At 37.7% G+C, this 15,496-nt stretch overlaps 1 protein-coding gene across 12 annotated transcripts in view; it reads left to right on the top strand.

Moving 5' to 3' along the window:
• Positions 1–7,946, top strand: part of LNPK (lunapark, ER junction formation factor) — a 51,502-nt gene extending 43,556 nt beyond the window's left edge. For 5 of the 12 annotated variants that reach the window (XM_075153299.1, XM_075153295.1, XM_075153296.1 and 2 more), the window contains one exon: positions 496–1,476. In XM_075153299.1, coding sequence (XP_075009400.1) covers positions 496–692 — 197 coding nt within the window. In that variant the 3' untranslated portion in view covers positions 693–1,476. Of the gene's footprint in view, positions 1–495; positions 1,478–7,351 lie in introns of those variants that run through there. The other 7 variants (XM_075153303.1, XM_075153302.1, XR_012674107.1 and 4 more) reach the window with 6 other exon arrangements.
• Positions 7,947–15,496: the final 7,550 nt, after the last annotated feature.

Raw genomic sequence — 15,496 nt, 5'->3', positions numbered from 1 at the left:
GAGAAATAAATTATTCTAATCTTTTTTTTGTTTGTTATCTGGCTCCTTATATTTAAAGTGGTTTCCACCAAGTAGAATGTTTAGGTTCTGAGTACAGACTGAACTCTTAAAGAAAAAGCTACCGTTGGTAAAAGTTCCATTACCAAGCACAAAGAAGCTGAATTACCATCATGTCTTGTTTCTGACGCTCTCTCACATTAATGAACATGCTTAGAAAGATTCTGTTGAGGGTGAACATACACAAATAATATATAATATTTTCACAGTGGGATCTGAACTCTTTTCCATAGCATTTTCTTTTTTCTTAAATTTTACAGGTTTTACCTATGTCCCTCTTGTTAGAAAAACAAAATAGTTTTTAGCAGTTGAGAACTTCATGCAGTGACTAGTCAAAACCTGTGTATGATTGCAAAATGTTGTTTCATTCGCTTTTTAAGAATATTAGCCACCTCTTCATTTCTGGAAATGGTTATTTCATCATTTTTCTTTTCACAGACTCTGAAGAAGACTCGGCCCAGATTGTTGAGACAAACGAGACGGATGATAAAGCACCAAGTCCTGCGCAGCTAAATGATAAGCTAGCTGAAGAAGTTGAAAAAGAAGAAGCAGAAAACATTTCAACAACTGAAGACTCTATTTCAGAGTCTATTTCAGCTGAACAAAGTGAAGAATCTTTAATGAAAGCAGAATAAAGTACTTCAAGTGCCTTCTGTAGCTAGTTTTTAGCTTTGTTCATGCCTGTTGTTACTATTCAGGTGAGCTTTTTTTTAATGGTACAACTTAAAAATCTCGCTTGAGCTTAAACTGCCTCAACTGCCACAGTATGTCAAAGCTAAGTATAAAAGTGGGTATTGTAAATTAAGCATGTGTCTTTAAATAAGTTAACACACGGAATGTATAGTTGGTTGAAGTCTAACAGTCGTAGCCATCGTTCAGTTTGCATATTTAAAAACTTAAAAGTATAAGCTTTGCTAAGGGTGACCTATAATTTGACATCTCTTTAGCTGTCACACATAAAGAGAAATTACTGGCAGCAACTGACCTAGTGAGTTTGGTCTAGTGAACTTAAGATACTTTTTAATGCTTCCCTGTTAAAATGAATTGAGTACATTTTAAATACACAGATGTTTACAAGCTAAAGTGTCATCCGACATTTGACTTAAGCGTATGGAAGTGTCATTGCAGTGATGTTAATGTTATTCATTGTCTAACTTTTTGACAGAATTCAGTTAAATGGCACTCAGATAAATGGCATCTCCTTTGGTATTTGCATTGCAGATGAACCAGGGGCACGTACATACAAAACTGTTTTGTGTTTACATAAAATATAGAAAGTCTCTGCACTTGATTGTACTTGAATACAAAGCACTATTTATATCTGTACAATAATGACAAGATATAAGTGAATTTTGTGCCTTTGTGTATTTTGTTAAAGGAAAATAAAGACATCTAGCAGCAATACTTGCTTTGTGATTCCTAAAACTGAAGAGCATTTCTGTTCTGCTGTATGCAGCTATTCTACAGTTACTTTGTGGAAGTTCAGAAGGAATATGACACCTTAAAAGGAGCATCTCTGTATGTAGCTAAGGTGGCTGGGACAGAATAGAAATAGATCCCTGATCAATAAGGGAAGCGCATGTGCATTTGCCAAAAGACTTTCCTAACTGTGCCTAAAGTCTGTTACTCTTTATTGTTAAAATTACAATGAATATTTGCTGCTGGATTACTGAAACTGTACTTTTTTTATTGTATAGCTTTTCAAGCTAAGGACACTTGTTATACATTTGCTGTTAAATATAACAGTTGGGAACCTGGACTAGAATTTTTCTGATGCCTGGATTTGAGGTACCTAAATCAATCAGATTTTTTTTAAAAATAAATGCTGACCATGTGTAACTTGGTTGGTTTAGTAGTAGTTCTGATAAAAGTTTTATTGTACATGATGTTCTCTGTACCTCACTATATGGAGGGAAGGAGACACTTTAAAACCATTCTTTTTATCCATCGTCTTGGTCCCAAAGTGAACTGGTTTTACAGTGTAAAGGCAGCAAAAAGCTAAATCTTAGTAGCTCAAAAGCCCTCTACAAGAAAAACATGTTTCTAAACGTGACCTTAGTATCCATGTCTTTATATGAGACATAATTATTACATGAACAGCAATGATTAATTTTCTTTTCCAAATACATGCTTTATTTTCTGATTCGTTGGAGTTAGTTTAGAAGCTCAACCCTTACATCAGTCAGAATCAAGTTTGGTCTGTATTTAGATAAATGAGGAAATTTTTTTCTGGTTCACTAACTAAATTGCAATTCATATTTTAATTAGTAGTCTTCATAGACAGAATGTAGGCATGTGATTAAAGGAGTACTTGTAGGTGTTTGGCTATATTTATATAAACAACAATTAGTAAAAACAGGTAACCATCTTGTGCGTGACTATCTTAGTTGAGAACACAAAGAAAATAGTCGCTTTTCCAAACATGTCTTACGGTATGAGAAAAGTACAGGGAACAAAGTGATAGGGGAGTGCATTCTTTAATATTTTAAGAGAATGTATTTTATATTCTAGAACTTCTTTAAAATAGAAGTAATTTTGCCTGAAAGATGACAAAGCTTACTCATTATTTTGTAAGACTTTCAGATGTTAATCTCTACATTGCATTTTGTACCTCACTGATTTATCTGTTTAAAGGCTGATTTCGTTGGAGAAAAAAAAATCACAGAATATTTCAGTAATTCAGCACAGTAAGTTGTTGGATGTACTTACATTATAAGCACTAAAAACAAGTAAAATCTGATGTTATGATCCCTCATATGGGATATGAATGCATGAATTACTGTCACTTCAGAAGTTAAGATTACTCTAGGCCCATGTATTATTTCCTTTTAAAAATTTGTATCTTAAGTGTCAGGCTTTTTGTAGAGTAATTTTAGGTCCTTCCCATGACAAGCAACCACTGAGCTGTAATGCATACGCGATCTATTGAATTGACTGAGAAAATAATCTGTTGATATTGGAGCTATATATTAAAATTTTTTCATTAGCCTAGAAAATATCTATTTTCAGATGTCCTGCTTTTGTCAAGGAAACTGATGCTGCTTAGGTTGGGAATCTGATTTTTTTTGAAAGAGGAAACTCAGTATCTGGTATTGGGTGGGAGGACGGGAAAGCATTATTTCTCGTTCTTAAATGTGACATTAGCAAGTTGCCACAGGAATGATTGATACTTTCTGTTTAATATGTCACTGAAGAATCAAGTAGAGACAGTCAACCTGATGTGAAAACAAATACTTGTTAAAATGTGAAAACCTAGCTTTATGAGACCTAAGACTACCTAGGATTTTTGAGGAGGGGAAGAATAAGTGAGTTTTAAGCACATGATAGAGTTTTCCTGAAAGGCTTTCGTACTAAAAAAAGTGTCCAAGCAGTCGTTCCCATTAATTGCTTTAGAAGGCTTGAAAAAGATGTTAAGGATGCCCTCGTATTTTGGTAGAGAAAGATCTATTTTTAACTCTGTAATTTTTCAGGGTTTTAAAGCAGCTATAGTAAATGAGGGTAGAGGGTTAATTAATCTGTAAGTGAATTCAGGCTCAGGGAGATACATATGGACTCTGGGCTTTCCTCAATTTACAGTAAGCATTCACATGTTACTTCTGCCAAGTGTGTGCGCCCTAATCCTGATATGAATGTGAGAAGAGGATTCTGTTTCTGCAGCAGTTGCTTCTTGGCTTCTGTCTACTGCAAGCGTGGCAATAATAAGACACCTGTCCAACAGGAATTGGATTGACCTGTCCAACAGGAATTGGATTGAAATCCAAAAGTACCTGTCAGTAAACAGCAGTAGCCACACTTAGTCATGTCTTTGTAACCCTCAAAAACTTGGAAGTAGGAGTATGTAGAGCAAAAAGGTACAGCAATTGTCAGTGATACTTAATCCAATTGGAGACTGACTCTCAGAAGATGAGAAGATGGAAGAAAGTAGGGGGGAAATACAACAAATGCTATGGTTCCATGTTTTGTTGTCTTCTGACTTCCTAGTATGTACTTGAATCTTAATTTTTTCAAAAATATTTAAACAAGCCTGGTCCTGTGAAAATCTCTCTTCTGAGAGATGTTATACAAAAGCCCCCTTTCTTCCTGTGGCCTGGATGAAAAGCAAAATTGAGTGGGGTAGTAAAGTAATACTCGGCAAGCTTGTTGGTGCCATGTTTTTATTGCTTCTGAAATATTGTGAGTAATTGCAGAGATCTCCTTTTATTCAAATGTAGTTTATATATTAGGGAGGAATTATCTGGGCTATGTCAAATCTGCCGTGAAAGACAAATGAGTGTTCTAGTTCAAAATAAATTGAAATGAGTCAGTAAAATTTAAATTTGACCAAGAAGCCTGCAGAACAGGGAAATGAGGGAATGCTACTTCAAATTCTAATACTTGTTCTAAAGGAGAACACAACTGGTTAGCCTTGGACATTTTGACAGAAATAGATCAATTAGTGGAATCTTGGTATGAAGGTGGTTTGTCTCAAGAAAACTGTTCAGCCTACACACAGGAAAAGCAGAGAAGCTCACAAGGAAAGGCAAACAAAGATGATGTGGAAGCTGACAATTTATGGACTGGTCTAGAGGTTATCAAAAGCATATAGCTAGGGGTATGTATGGTTGCCTTGGAGTCGAGAACAAGAAGGTTGAACTCCATGTGCTGCATGAGCAGAAGCCAATGGAAGGATTTAAAGAAAAGAATGACAGAGTGAAACAGATTGGGGGAGGGAGGAAGAGTGGTTTTGTCTGTCAGAACAAGGTCTTAATCAAGAGACAAAGATGATAAGAGCTTGAAAAGATTTTTCAGAAAATGTAGCAGGGTTTGGCTATTACTACATGGCAGTACATACTCCAGGTTAATATCACGTTCTTATGTCAGAAATAATAAATATCAGAAATAATAAGGATGGAATTGACAATGAATCATATTGGAGAAACTTGTTTGCTTTTTAGAATTAATTCCAGAATAAGCGGATGATAATAACTTGGTAGAGTAAGACTGTCTAGCTATTACGAGAGATGATGGTAGCAAAGTTGCTCTTAGCCTTTTTATTTAAACATAAAAACTTAGAAATTCTTTTCTAGGTCTAATCTAGTGAAACTGTAGCATATATTATAAGCTTATTAACCTTCAAAGGCTAGGAGAAGCACTTCTCTGGTGCATGGTTCTGAACTTAGCAATATTTGTGCACTTGTGATGGACGAGTGAGTAGACTAGAGAAAACTGTTCATTATTCAATAGTTAAGTCTGCTATTAAAAAGTTCAAAAGTCTTGGTCTTCATAAAGTCTGACATATTCAGTACAAGAGTACTAGATGTAAAAAAAGTTCTTCTAAATAAGCTGCTTCCAGAGTGAGGTTTTTGTTAGATCTTCCACAATGAGGAAGACTGTCCATGGGGTAAGGAATGGCCTCTCTGTGAATGTTTCACTAGAACAACAACCTTGAAGATTCATTTTGCGCCTTTGTTGACAAATAATCATTTGACCGGTTCACTGAGTGTTCTCAAGCAAAATCTTAGGCCCTCATTTCCTTCCATGTCTTGCAGATTGGTTTTTTTGCCTAATATCTCTAAGATGTTCTTTCCTGTCCAGTCACATGGTTAAAAGTTAGTGCCTCAGATCTCAGCGTCTCATGTTTCAATTACTTTCTTGAATTGATAAATGCAAATCTATCCAGATTCTGGTGTAACAAGCCTCTGAAGTTTCACATATATGTTTGTAGTGTATAGAAGACACGTCCTTAATACAAACTAATTTAAAAGAAGGCTACGAATACATCAAGTGCGTAAAGACTAGGAGGGAATTAAGTTTTCCAGGAATAAACTCAGACTGGAAGTTTGAAAGTTCCTAATGATTTGGACAAATAGCCTTGCAGGAGGCATTAGGTTTAAAATGGAGTTTGAGAATGAGAGGGCAACAGGTTACTCCGTGACCAATGGGTTCTTTCTAATGGTGTGTGTGCCCTTCCTGTTTTCGCTTAAGAAAGTATTAAATGACAGGATCTGCGTGATGGTTCGTGGAAGAGATTTTTGGCTGTTGTCAGAAAGTTTTGATTCACTGAAAGGAAAGTGTTTGTGAAACTGTTAATTACTGGTCTGTGGCAGTGCTCCTCTCTTCCAGTGTGTGATCTTTAGGTGGAGTTCACAGGTCTCGAGTTTGTGGAGGGTGATGAAGGTGAGGAATTACAACCGACTCTTCTAATGCTACTGTTCCCATGGGGCTGATGGGCATAGATAGGGCTGTTGGCTTCCAGGTCTTGGTGCGTAGTAACGCACCAAAGCTTCTGTCAGAGGACAAACTGTAAACTTCTATCAGAAGTGTGCCTTGCTTGAGATTGTATCTGGTAGCCTGGAATTAAGTGTACTTCATGCTCTGAAGGAAGGAGTAAAAGGATGGCATCCTGAGTACGTGGGAATTTCTTAGCACTTGGTCTTTACTAGGGGTTTGTTTACACAACAAATAGAATAAGTTGTTATAGTGTTTAACAATGAGAACTGCGCCCTCCAGCATTTAAAAAAAAAAAAAATTGAGTTGTCCCTTAAGATCGTGAGTCTCAAGGAATTTGACTTTTCTTCACCATTGCTTTTGATTTGTGAACCTCTCTGGGGTCCTGTCAGGTCACATTCAATCTTTTCTCTGCAAGAATAAGACCTAGAGAGGTGTATGACGGGCAGGATAGAGAAAAAGGTTTTAAAATGAAACGTATTGATTATACAATAATTTGCTCCCAAACCATGGGGTTTTGAGATTAAAGCAAACACTTCTAAGATTCTTGATAGATTATCTAACTTGGCAACAGTGCAAAATCTAAGGCACTGAATCATAATATAACCCTTTCAAGGTTGCATAAAATCAATTTGATCATGACTTAATTTTTGCATAGAAGGGATTGTCCTGACTGATTCTCATAATACTGGTTATTTCTCACTGTAATCACTGTAGGAACAGACCTACTTCAGGACTGCTTCTGCACGTACCTAGCGTTGTACTGCTAGGATTCTCAGTGAACAATTACTAACGTTTTTCAGGAGGGCTTGATAAGCCTTTGCCACTGTGAAATCATGTATTCTCCTTTTATTGTGTGACAAAAATAATTTGCAAAAGGGAGATTGCAACTGCCAGAGAGAAATACATGCAGCAAAATCCTGAAATAATCAGATATAGGAGAAAAGAAGGGGTGTAGATACTGGAGATCTGGCAATTTTGGGTGTTCAATTGGTAAATTCAAATTCATCTCTAAATTTGTAGTTTATATTGAAATAATAATTCTTTCTCTCTTTCTCTCTCCATTTCGCTGCCTAAATGAAAATAGAGATGCTGGATTTGTAGAAAACTCAAGCAACAAAGATCTTCCAGCTCTTCTGAAATGGTCTGCCCTCTAATTCCTTGCATCGCTTCAAGGAGTTCGACTCAGCTGACAAAACTTAATTTTGACTTGTTCAGCACACAAAGAAAAACATTTTGCAAAACCACCAAGAAAATTCATCTTAAGAAAACTATTTTAAATGATGTTTTAGAAGAAATGTGAAAGTTGGTATTTCTTAAGGAATGTTTGTACTTGTATTTTTTGTATATTGAGCTTTTATTTAAACAGGAGATCCTGTATATTTATAGTTTAGGGTCGTCTTGTTGTAATAGCCTTGTTGTTGCATTAATAAATGGTATGTGTGTTTAGGTGTCATAAATAGTATCTTCAACCAGGAGTATCATTTTAATCCTAGCTATGGCCTTGACCAGTAGTTACATCACCTGCAGTTGAAACTCCATTAAAATCAATGGCAAAGACATTAATTAGTGTGAATTCTTAGGGTCTAATAGACTTCATGAAATGTATGTCTTATTTTTTCTGCTTGTCATTGAGATCATAATTAAACTTGTGCTCCCCTTTTGAAATTTGGTATTTTACCAAATGAAGCAAATTTTAAAGAGTATGAAATTAAATTATATAGCTTGTTGTTTGAATATATGCTGCCTTTGCTGTGTATGTAATTTCTTGAGGAAAAACCTGATTCTGAAAAAGCTATCGAATATTCATCTGATCTGGATTATGATGATGGCTGGGATTATAAGAGTCAGGTTGCTCTTTGCATAGTAGTGATTCACAGTTTTAAGGTGATAATTCTGTTTAGTAGTTCATTCTGTGCTGGCAGTACTCAATCAACTTGGATTTCATAAATTTTTTTCTTTTTTTAAAGGACCTCATATGTTACCAGAACAAGGATGAGGGTGCCCCAGCTGCTTCAGTGCAGCCCCTGCCCCCCAGTTGGACTGGCATAAGTAGGAGAAGAAAGTTGTTCAAGGTTGAGTAGGTTCTGATAAGACCCATTTATCTGTGCTACAGCCAATTGTGAGAACTCCTGGCTCATGGCATGAACAGCCAGCTACCCCCCCTCAAAGGTCAGGCTGGCATACGACTGCGAGATTTTGTGTGCGCAGTGAAGTAGAGGCATGGAAAACCTGCCTTGACTCAGTGTAAAGAAATTGCTTGGCAACTGGAGAGGGGACTGTGGAGTTGTGAAGATGCTGGCTTTGGCCTGGGATTCCATAGGCACATACATTGCAGGGTGGGTATTACAGGTTTTATTGTATCTAAATGGTGATTTATGTCCTTATTCCTGCATTATTGTCCACAAGGCACTGCCCTGTGTCACAGGCCTGTATTACCTAATTTTTTCAGACTGTTTCATTTTCATTAGTACAGCTGCTTTAGCTTGTGATCAGTGTACTGCACCTCATTGATAATCTAAGAGAGTATTAGACGCACAGAAGTGACACCTAACCCTGTCAGTCTGGCTTGATTGACCCCTCAGCTTTCGAAACAGGGGTTCTTTTTTTTTAAAACCCAAGTTAGCCCGACATCCATTTTCACACACATTCTGGGCAGTTTAAAGGTTGGTCGGAATCGAATATTGCTCTTTCAAATTTGATAATGTATGAGTACAGAACTGTGACCTTTGATACGTAGTAATACATCAACATGACACGAGCAGTAAGTGCAGCAATTACCTTTACTACACTTGAGATTGTGTTTTAGTTCTCATCTTGTAAGCAATTATTTCAGGGAAAAAAGGATGCCTCTAAGTTAAATATATTTTGCAGATATATTTATGCAGAAATTAATCTTTGGGGACTTTTTGATTTACAGGTGAATGTTTTCAAATGAGTCTTGGCTTTTACATTAACATTGGTTCCATGGTAGAAAGGAGTCTTGTGCCATTGGCTTCTTTTACAATACTTTTTTCTGGGAGAGTTTCTTTAAGCCTCTTGTGTTCTAATGTAATCTAAGTTTCATATTCTGATTTATGACTAAAGCCTGATCCTGCAAGCAGTTGACATGTCACTGTGTGTGTGTTGCTCCCATGATAATACTCGTAAGAGTTGGTTCCGTGCATGATGATAATGCAAGTTTACATGCTTTTAAGTGCCTTTCAGAACATATGAGAGTATGTTCTGACCTGCACTACGTATTGATTTAAAAGGCTGTTTTAGCTGCTCTAGCAATGTTTCATCCTTTTCCTGAGCAGATCAAGATACATTTGGTTTAGTTTCCAAGTCTTCTTCCTCACCTGTTGTTATAAATTATTTGGATAATGATAGTGCACAACCACTACCTGGTAGGTGCTATAAAACCACAAATCAATACTTGCCAAAGAGCATAAAGCCTCGAGAGGACGGATACCAGTTGCGGCTTCTGTTCTGTGGACTAAAAATCAGAATAAAATTACTGTGTCATTCTGAGCAAGCAATTGAGTAACCACTGAATGGTGACTTTCTATCAGTGCTGTCTGTCATGACCGAAACTCAAAGGAATAACTTGAAGTAGAACTTCTTGTTCTTCTAAAACACCTGCTTCCTCAGCAGCCGGGCACTGAGCAGTGTCGGCATGCTGGAGTTAGGCACTGAACTTTAATTCAGGAGCTGGGAAAAATGCTTATTTTGTTCTATATTGAGGTGGAATCATCACCTTTTGGAATGGTTTTCTTTAAGCAGTTAAAAATCTGAACCCTTAGTCCCCAGTAAGGTTTGGCTGTACTGGGACCCTGGCACAGGAGGCAGCTGACCCGAGTGGCTGATGTGGGATGGGGACTGAATGGAGCCCGTCTCTCCCAAACCTGCCGTGAGCAGAAGGGCGAGTGCTTTCTCTGGAGTAGCCTTCTCTTTCGAACTCCTGGCTGTGGAGATTGCTCGCTTCCTGTACATACACACTAGTCATAAATCACTGATAAACCTAAAAACTTTTCTACTGAAAGCTTCATCAAAATGGAAGGCTCGCTCTAGCAGATTTTTGCGCTACTTTTCTAGCAACAGTTAGAAAATTCTTGACCCTCTGTGGTGTCGTTTGTTCTCTGGGAGGAAAAGCAAAACAAATACATTAGATCATTACATAAATTACTCCTAATCAAGCTGTTGGCCACACAAACTATTTTGCAAAGCCACAAGGAGGGCGCTGCCTGGGGAAATTGTGCAAACACGTTTCTGTGCTGTTTCTTGTTGCTTTCAACCTGTGCCATGTAAGGGCACTTGGGCCCTTAACTACTTCAAAATAAAAAACCCTCAAGCTTTTTTGCATAATTTCATTACATTTTAAATGTTAATAGTACTAACTTACTTTGGAAAAAATACCTAACCTACTTTTGTGCAGTGTTTTCCATTAAAAAATGTAAATAGTGTGTATATGGAAATCTTGAGTCTATGCTGCTGACTTAGCAGATGAAGGTGGTTACGACAGCTCAGTGTGGAAGTTTGTTTTTCAACTGGGGCTCCATATCTGTAGGAAGTTCTTTAGGGTGAAAGGATGCCCTTGTGCAGGTAGGTGACTCCATGGGCAGAGAAGTGCATTTGTTACTGGGCTACAAGTAACAGCAGCAAAACAATGGCAACTGCTGTGTCATTGCGTGTCAGTATTTGTTGATTATTGTGTGCTCATGCTGAATTTATTGCATCTGGTAACAACTTAGGCATACGTACATAGGTATTGTATATTATTAACCATTTTTTTAAAGAACTGACAACACTGGTATTCCCCAACAGTAGAATCCCTCTTATAGTATCTGGAAAATATTTCCTTTCTCTCATATTTCAGAGAAAGGAGTGAAGGTAATATTTTTTCCACCATTCCTACTACAGCAGTATGACTAGATGTATTTATTTTTCAAAAATGCTAGGATTTTTGTTTGTTTCAGCTATTTGGCTATAGCTGTGTGTTGCGGGGGCTTTTTTAAAGAGATGGTGAATGACAGCCTGGTTGCAGAATGTATTTTCTTTTTAAGGCTTATCTTAAAACTTATCTTACTGGTTTGCAATGGTGAAATTCTCCTGGATGGGAATTGTTAGATTATTTAACAAATGGTGGGCAGTTGAAATTTAGGGATGCTTAATGGAAAGTACTTGACTAAGACTGTATGCAACTTATTGTGAATACTCCTGATATATTATAATAAGGCATTATGTTAATCTAGTCATGGAAGTCTGATCTATTTGATTTTAAAATCTCAGATGGCGTTATGAGTAAGCGTAATGGTTCTGAGAGCTGGAATATTGTTAGCCATTGTGAACAGTACTGAAGGAGTCTTAGGATGTATAATGTGATAGATGCAATTTTGTTTGAAATTTTTTTTTCCAAGGCCAATTTAATTTTGATTTATTTGCCTCATTAACCCAAGGATTCAGAAAATTGAATGCCACCTGAGTGAGGTATTATTAACACTAGTGAAATATCTTCAAAATCGCTCCATGCTTATAAATCGGGCTTTTGAAATCATTTTAAAGGCATAATGATACTGTTGTGAAAATGTACAGCATCATTTAAAAATTGCAAAATGCTTATTTGATTTCTGAAACAAGACTTGGTCACCTGACTTAAATGTATACTGATCTATTATTTATGCTTTGAAAATAGAGCTGATAAAAAGCATAAGTGTTCTTGATATTATATTTTGTCATATCTAGCTAAAAAGATTGAAATGCAGAGAAACAATTTTCTGAAGAAATGAAATAGTATGCCCTCCTGAACCCCTGGGGAAAATAGCCTCTCTGTTTGCTCAGAATATGAAGCAGTAAAACAGTATAAGTAAAACAGACAGCCCATGTCACATTCCTATTTGTACAGTTTGGAATGATGTTTTAAAAACATTTTCTAGTTATTTTTGATAAATAAATGGTGCAAATAACATCTGCAAACCAACCGTGCTGATGTAAGATTTTTCAGATCAGATTTGTTTGTCAGTGAAAGTCAGAAAATTGCTTTGCAAAACTAAAGTTGTATAACTCCCCAAAATATGCATAACAAATGTACAAGAATGCATCTTGCTCTCCTTTTACCTTCCCTCAGAAAACTAATGCTGATTCTCCATCATCTTTGCTTCTGGGCTCAGAAGGTAGCTTGATAAAATTATCAAATATCAAAAAGCTCAGTTGCCAAACACAGACGTGTTTGTAAGGTGTTAAATAGCTGAGCACTCACATTGATAATGGGGCATCCAGCTACCCTTTTGGAACAGTGTATCCTGGTCAAAGCCTTGAGATTTCCCCCTGAGCCATTAGTGCCCCACTGAAAACTAAGCTTAAGGGTTGTTAGAGCCTTCCACAGGTGAGGCACCTATGGTCAGGGGGTATAAAGGAGGCAAGTGTGTTGCCTGGCTGTTGCTTTCTGCAGGTTCTGCCGAAGGCTGGCACGCTGAGGATGAAGGGAAGTTCCTCCAAGTCTTGTGGCTTCCAGAAGCGCACTCTTCATGTAAGGCTGCTGACGCCACTCTAATTTCCTTCACGGACGTAAAAGCTGAGATGGAAAAAACTTCCCTGGGCAGCAGGGTCGAGAAGTCTGATGTCACGTCTCTACGAATGCCCCGTTGCCCAAGACTGGCCGAGGAAGCGTGTGTCTGTACATCTCCCAAAACACTGCTTGTCGAAGGAGTGCGCTTTCAGCTGCGTTTGAGGAATGTATGTCTTTAAGGCTCTCTTGTTACGCTTTGGACTTCTGTTCTCCACAGAGTTGGTTAAAACCAACTTTAATGATATTTTTGTAAGGATTCTCAGTCAATGGACTCCATCTCAGGCTAAATTCTGTGATACATCTGCAGCGTACAAGATGCATATATTTTGTAAATATGTATGTGTTTAATAGCAACCAAAAAAAGCATTTGTTTTCATTTTTCAGCCTTTACAAAAATAATGATTTAATAAACTTTTCCCTCTGAGCTTATAGAACACTGGAATATTGCCTGGTATTTTATTTTAATGCCTGAACAAAAAAGGGTTCTAACCCTAAAGGGTTTACTAGACTACTAGCATTTCATTGAGTGGATCTCTCTTCGTGGAATGAAAAAAGTCTTGAGTAGGGAGTTTTCATCAGGGTCAGGGCTAGAATTCTAGAAAAGTTAATTTTTGTGTTATGGTTATACATGTTGGTTATACATGGTTATACATATAATGATGGTGGTGATAACTGAGAACATGACACTCTTTGAGTAATCTGAATGGATATTTCTGTACAGCAAATATAAGAAGGAATGAACATGATAATAAAATTCAAGTGTTACTAATCCACCCAAGATTCATTTCAGGTTTTTCTTTGGCAAAAGGCTCAAGTGCTTCAATACAGCATGATTTGTCTACCAGTAATTTTTCATTTCCTAATGACAAGGACATTATGTATAGCCATGAAGGGATATCACCATAATGTTATTGAACCTGACTTTATTGCATCATTTATTTCCTCAGAAATCTTGTTCTAATGTGGTATTTGTCCGAGTAATTATGAATTACTTATTTAGCATTTTTGATAAAACAGTTAATGGTTTCTGTAATGCTTAGTTGAAAGTTCCTTGGTCATGGGCAATGGGTGTCATTTTCCATGTAAGGTAGGAGTCCAGGAGATCTTGGAGAGAAAAGGCACTTTTCAGATGTTTGCTTACTGTCTTTGATGCTGAAGGTATGCTAGGACTGTAGGTAAATTATTTTTAAATTATTACTCACTGGAGTTCCAAGGAGTGTCTCTAAAGAGCTTAATTAAACGAATCTGTTTTCACTGAATGAAAAAATATTGGGGGGGGGGGGGGGGGGGGCGCGCAGAGGAAAAGAAGAACAAGGCACCAAAAAAACCCCAACCAGTCTTTGGGCTATTTCCCCCCAGGTAGGGGGAATGCTGCGAATAAAGAGGTCTGTGGTGGTTCTCCTGGAAGCACTTCATTGGGCAAGCTGGGATTTGAACTGACCGTTGCAGAACATCTCACTCTTCTATCACAGGCAGGAACTTGGCCATGCTCGACAGTCAAGTTCCTGTTACGATTAATAAAGAGTTAATAAGACATCTGTAAGATAAATTATACTAGAAAGGTGATATGCGCTCTTAGAAGCCATAGAAGTATTAACTCTGTAGCCAGAACCACTACTGTCTAAGGCTTGATTAACTTTTTAGAGTGTCTATCAATAATATTTATAAACTCTTATGTACAGTCTGACCTATACTTAATCTCAGATCTCCTTGGTGGCTCAAGTAACATGTAGAGGAACTACAAATGGTTAAAGAGCTGAGTGACAGTGGAGAATCTGCAGAGGGTTTTGGTGGGTCCCATTTGCTAGTAATCTGTCAAAAGTAATTAAATCTTCCAGAAGATTTATTCTTGCCTACCCTTAGCCTACTCGCTGGGGGAGCAGAGTGGGAAAGAGAGAAAGCCTTGAGGCTGAGCAAGCACTGTTCAGCCACAGCCAAAACATTGCTGTGTTATCAATGTTGTTTTAGTCACAAATCCAGAACACAGCACCAGAGGGGCTGCTATGAAAAAAATTAACCCCATCCCCGCCAGACCCTATACAGGTAGTTTTGAATTAATTTAGATACTCTCGAGGTTAAATATGGAGACAGCATCTGCCTGGAGAAGGTTGGTGCTGTCCATAGTTTCAATTCAGCTGGCAAACTGCTATTAGAAGAAAAAATGTAATCTGTGTAAAAGTTACTGCAGAGAGGATCTTAGCCAAGAAATCAGAGGAAGCTCTGGGAAATGCAGTTACTGGAGGAAGAAGCTCTCATATGTCAACAATTACATGGTATTTGTGGTGGTTATTCTGGTATGAGAAAGCATTTGCACTGGACAAAGATAAGTTTCTTGCTTATCTTGCAGTGGGAAAATGCAGGGCTTGGCTCTTGTTCTGCACTTCACATAACTAAATTACTGCTTTTTGTTGGAACATTTAAACAAAAACAAATGAGCAAGAAAATCTCTGAAGACTGTTAACAGCAAAATTGATGCTGTGCCAGACTCGGGCTTCTCTGCGCCATGGAGACCTCCAATGCCTGTCTGTGCAAGGTGGAGCACGTCTGAGGAACCCGTGGGCTACCTACAGCAGTTACTGCTGGCGGTGTTGCCTCTGTAGCGTGGAACGAAAAACCCCCAGAGGAGTGTGTGCCCGTTTTGACTCCTGATGCTCGGCCGGCGCCCAGTTCCAGGCTATCATGCCT

Source organism: Calonectris borealis, chromosome 6 (assembly GCF_964195595.1).
Source record: "Calonectris borealis chromosome 6, bCalBor7.hap1.2, whole genome shotgun sequence".
Taxonomy (NCBI): Eukaryota; Metazoa; Chordata; class Aves; order Procellariiformes; family Procellariidae; genus Calonectris; species Calonectris borealis.
Note: the sequence above shows the minus strand (reverse complement) of the source record. Positions and strands in the feature narration are given on the sequence as shown.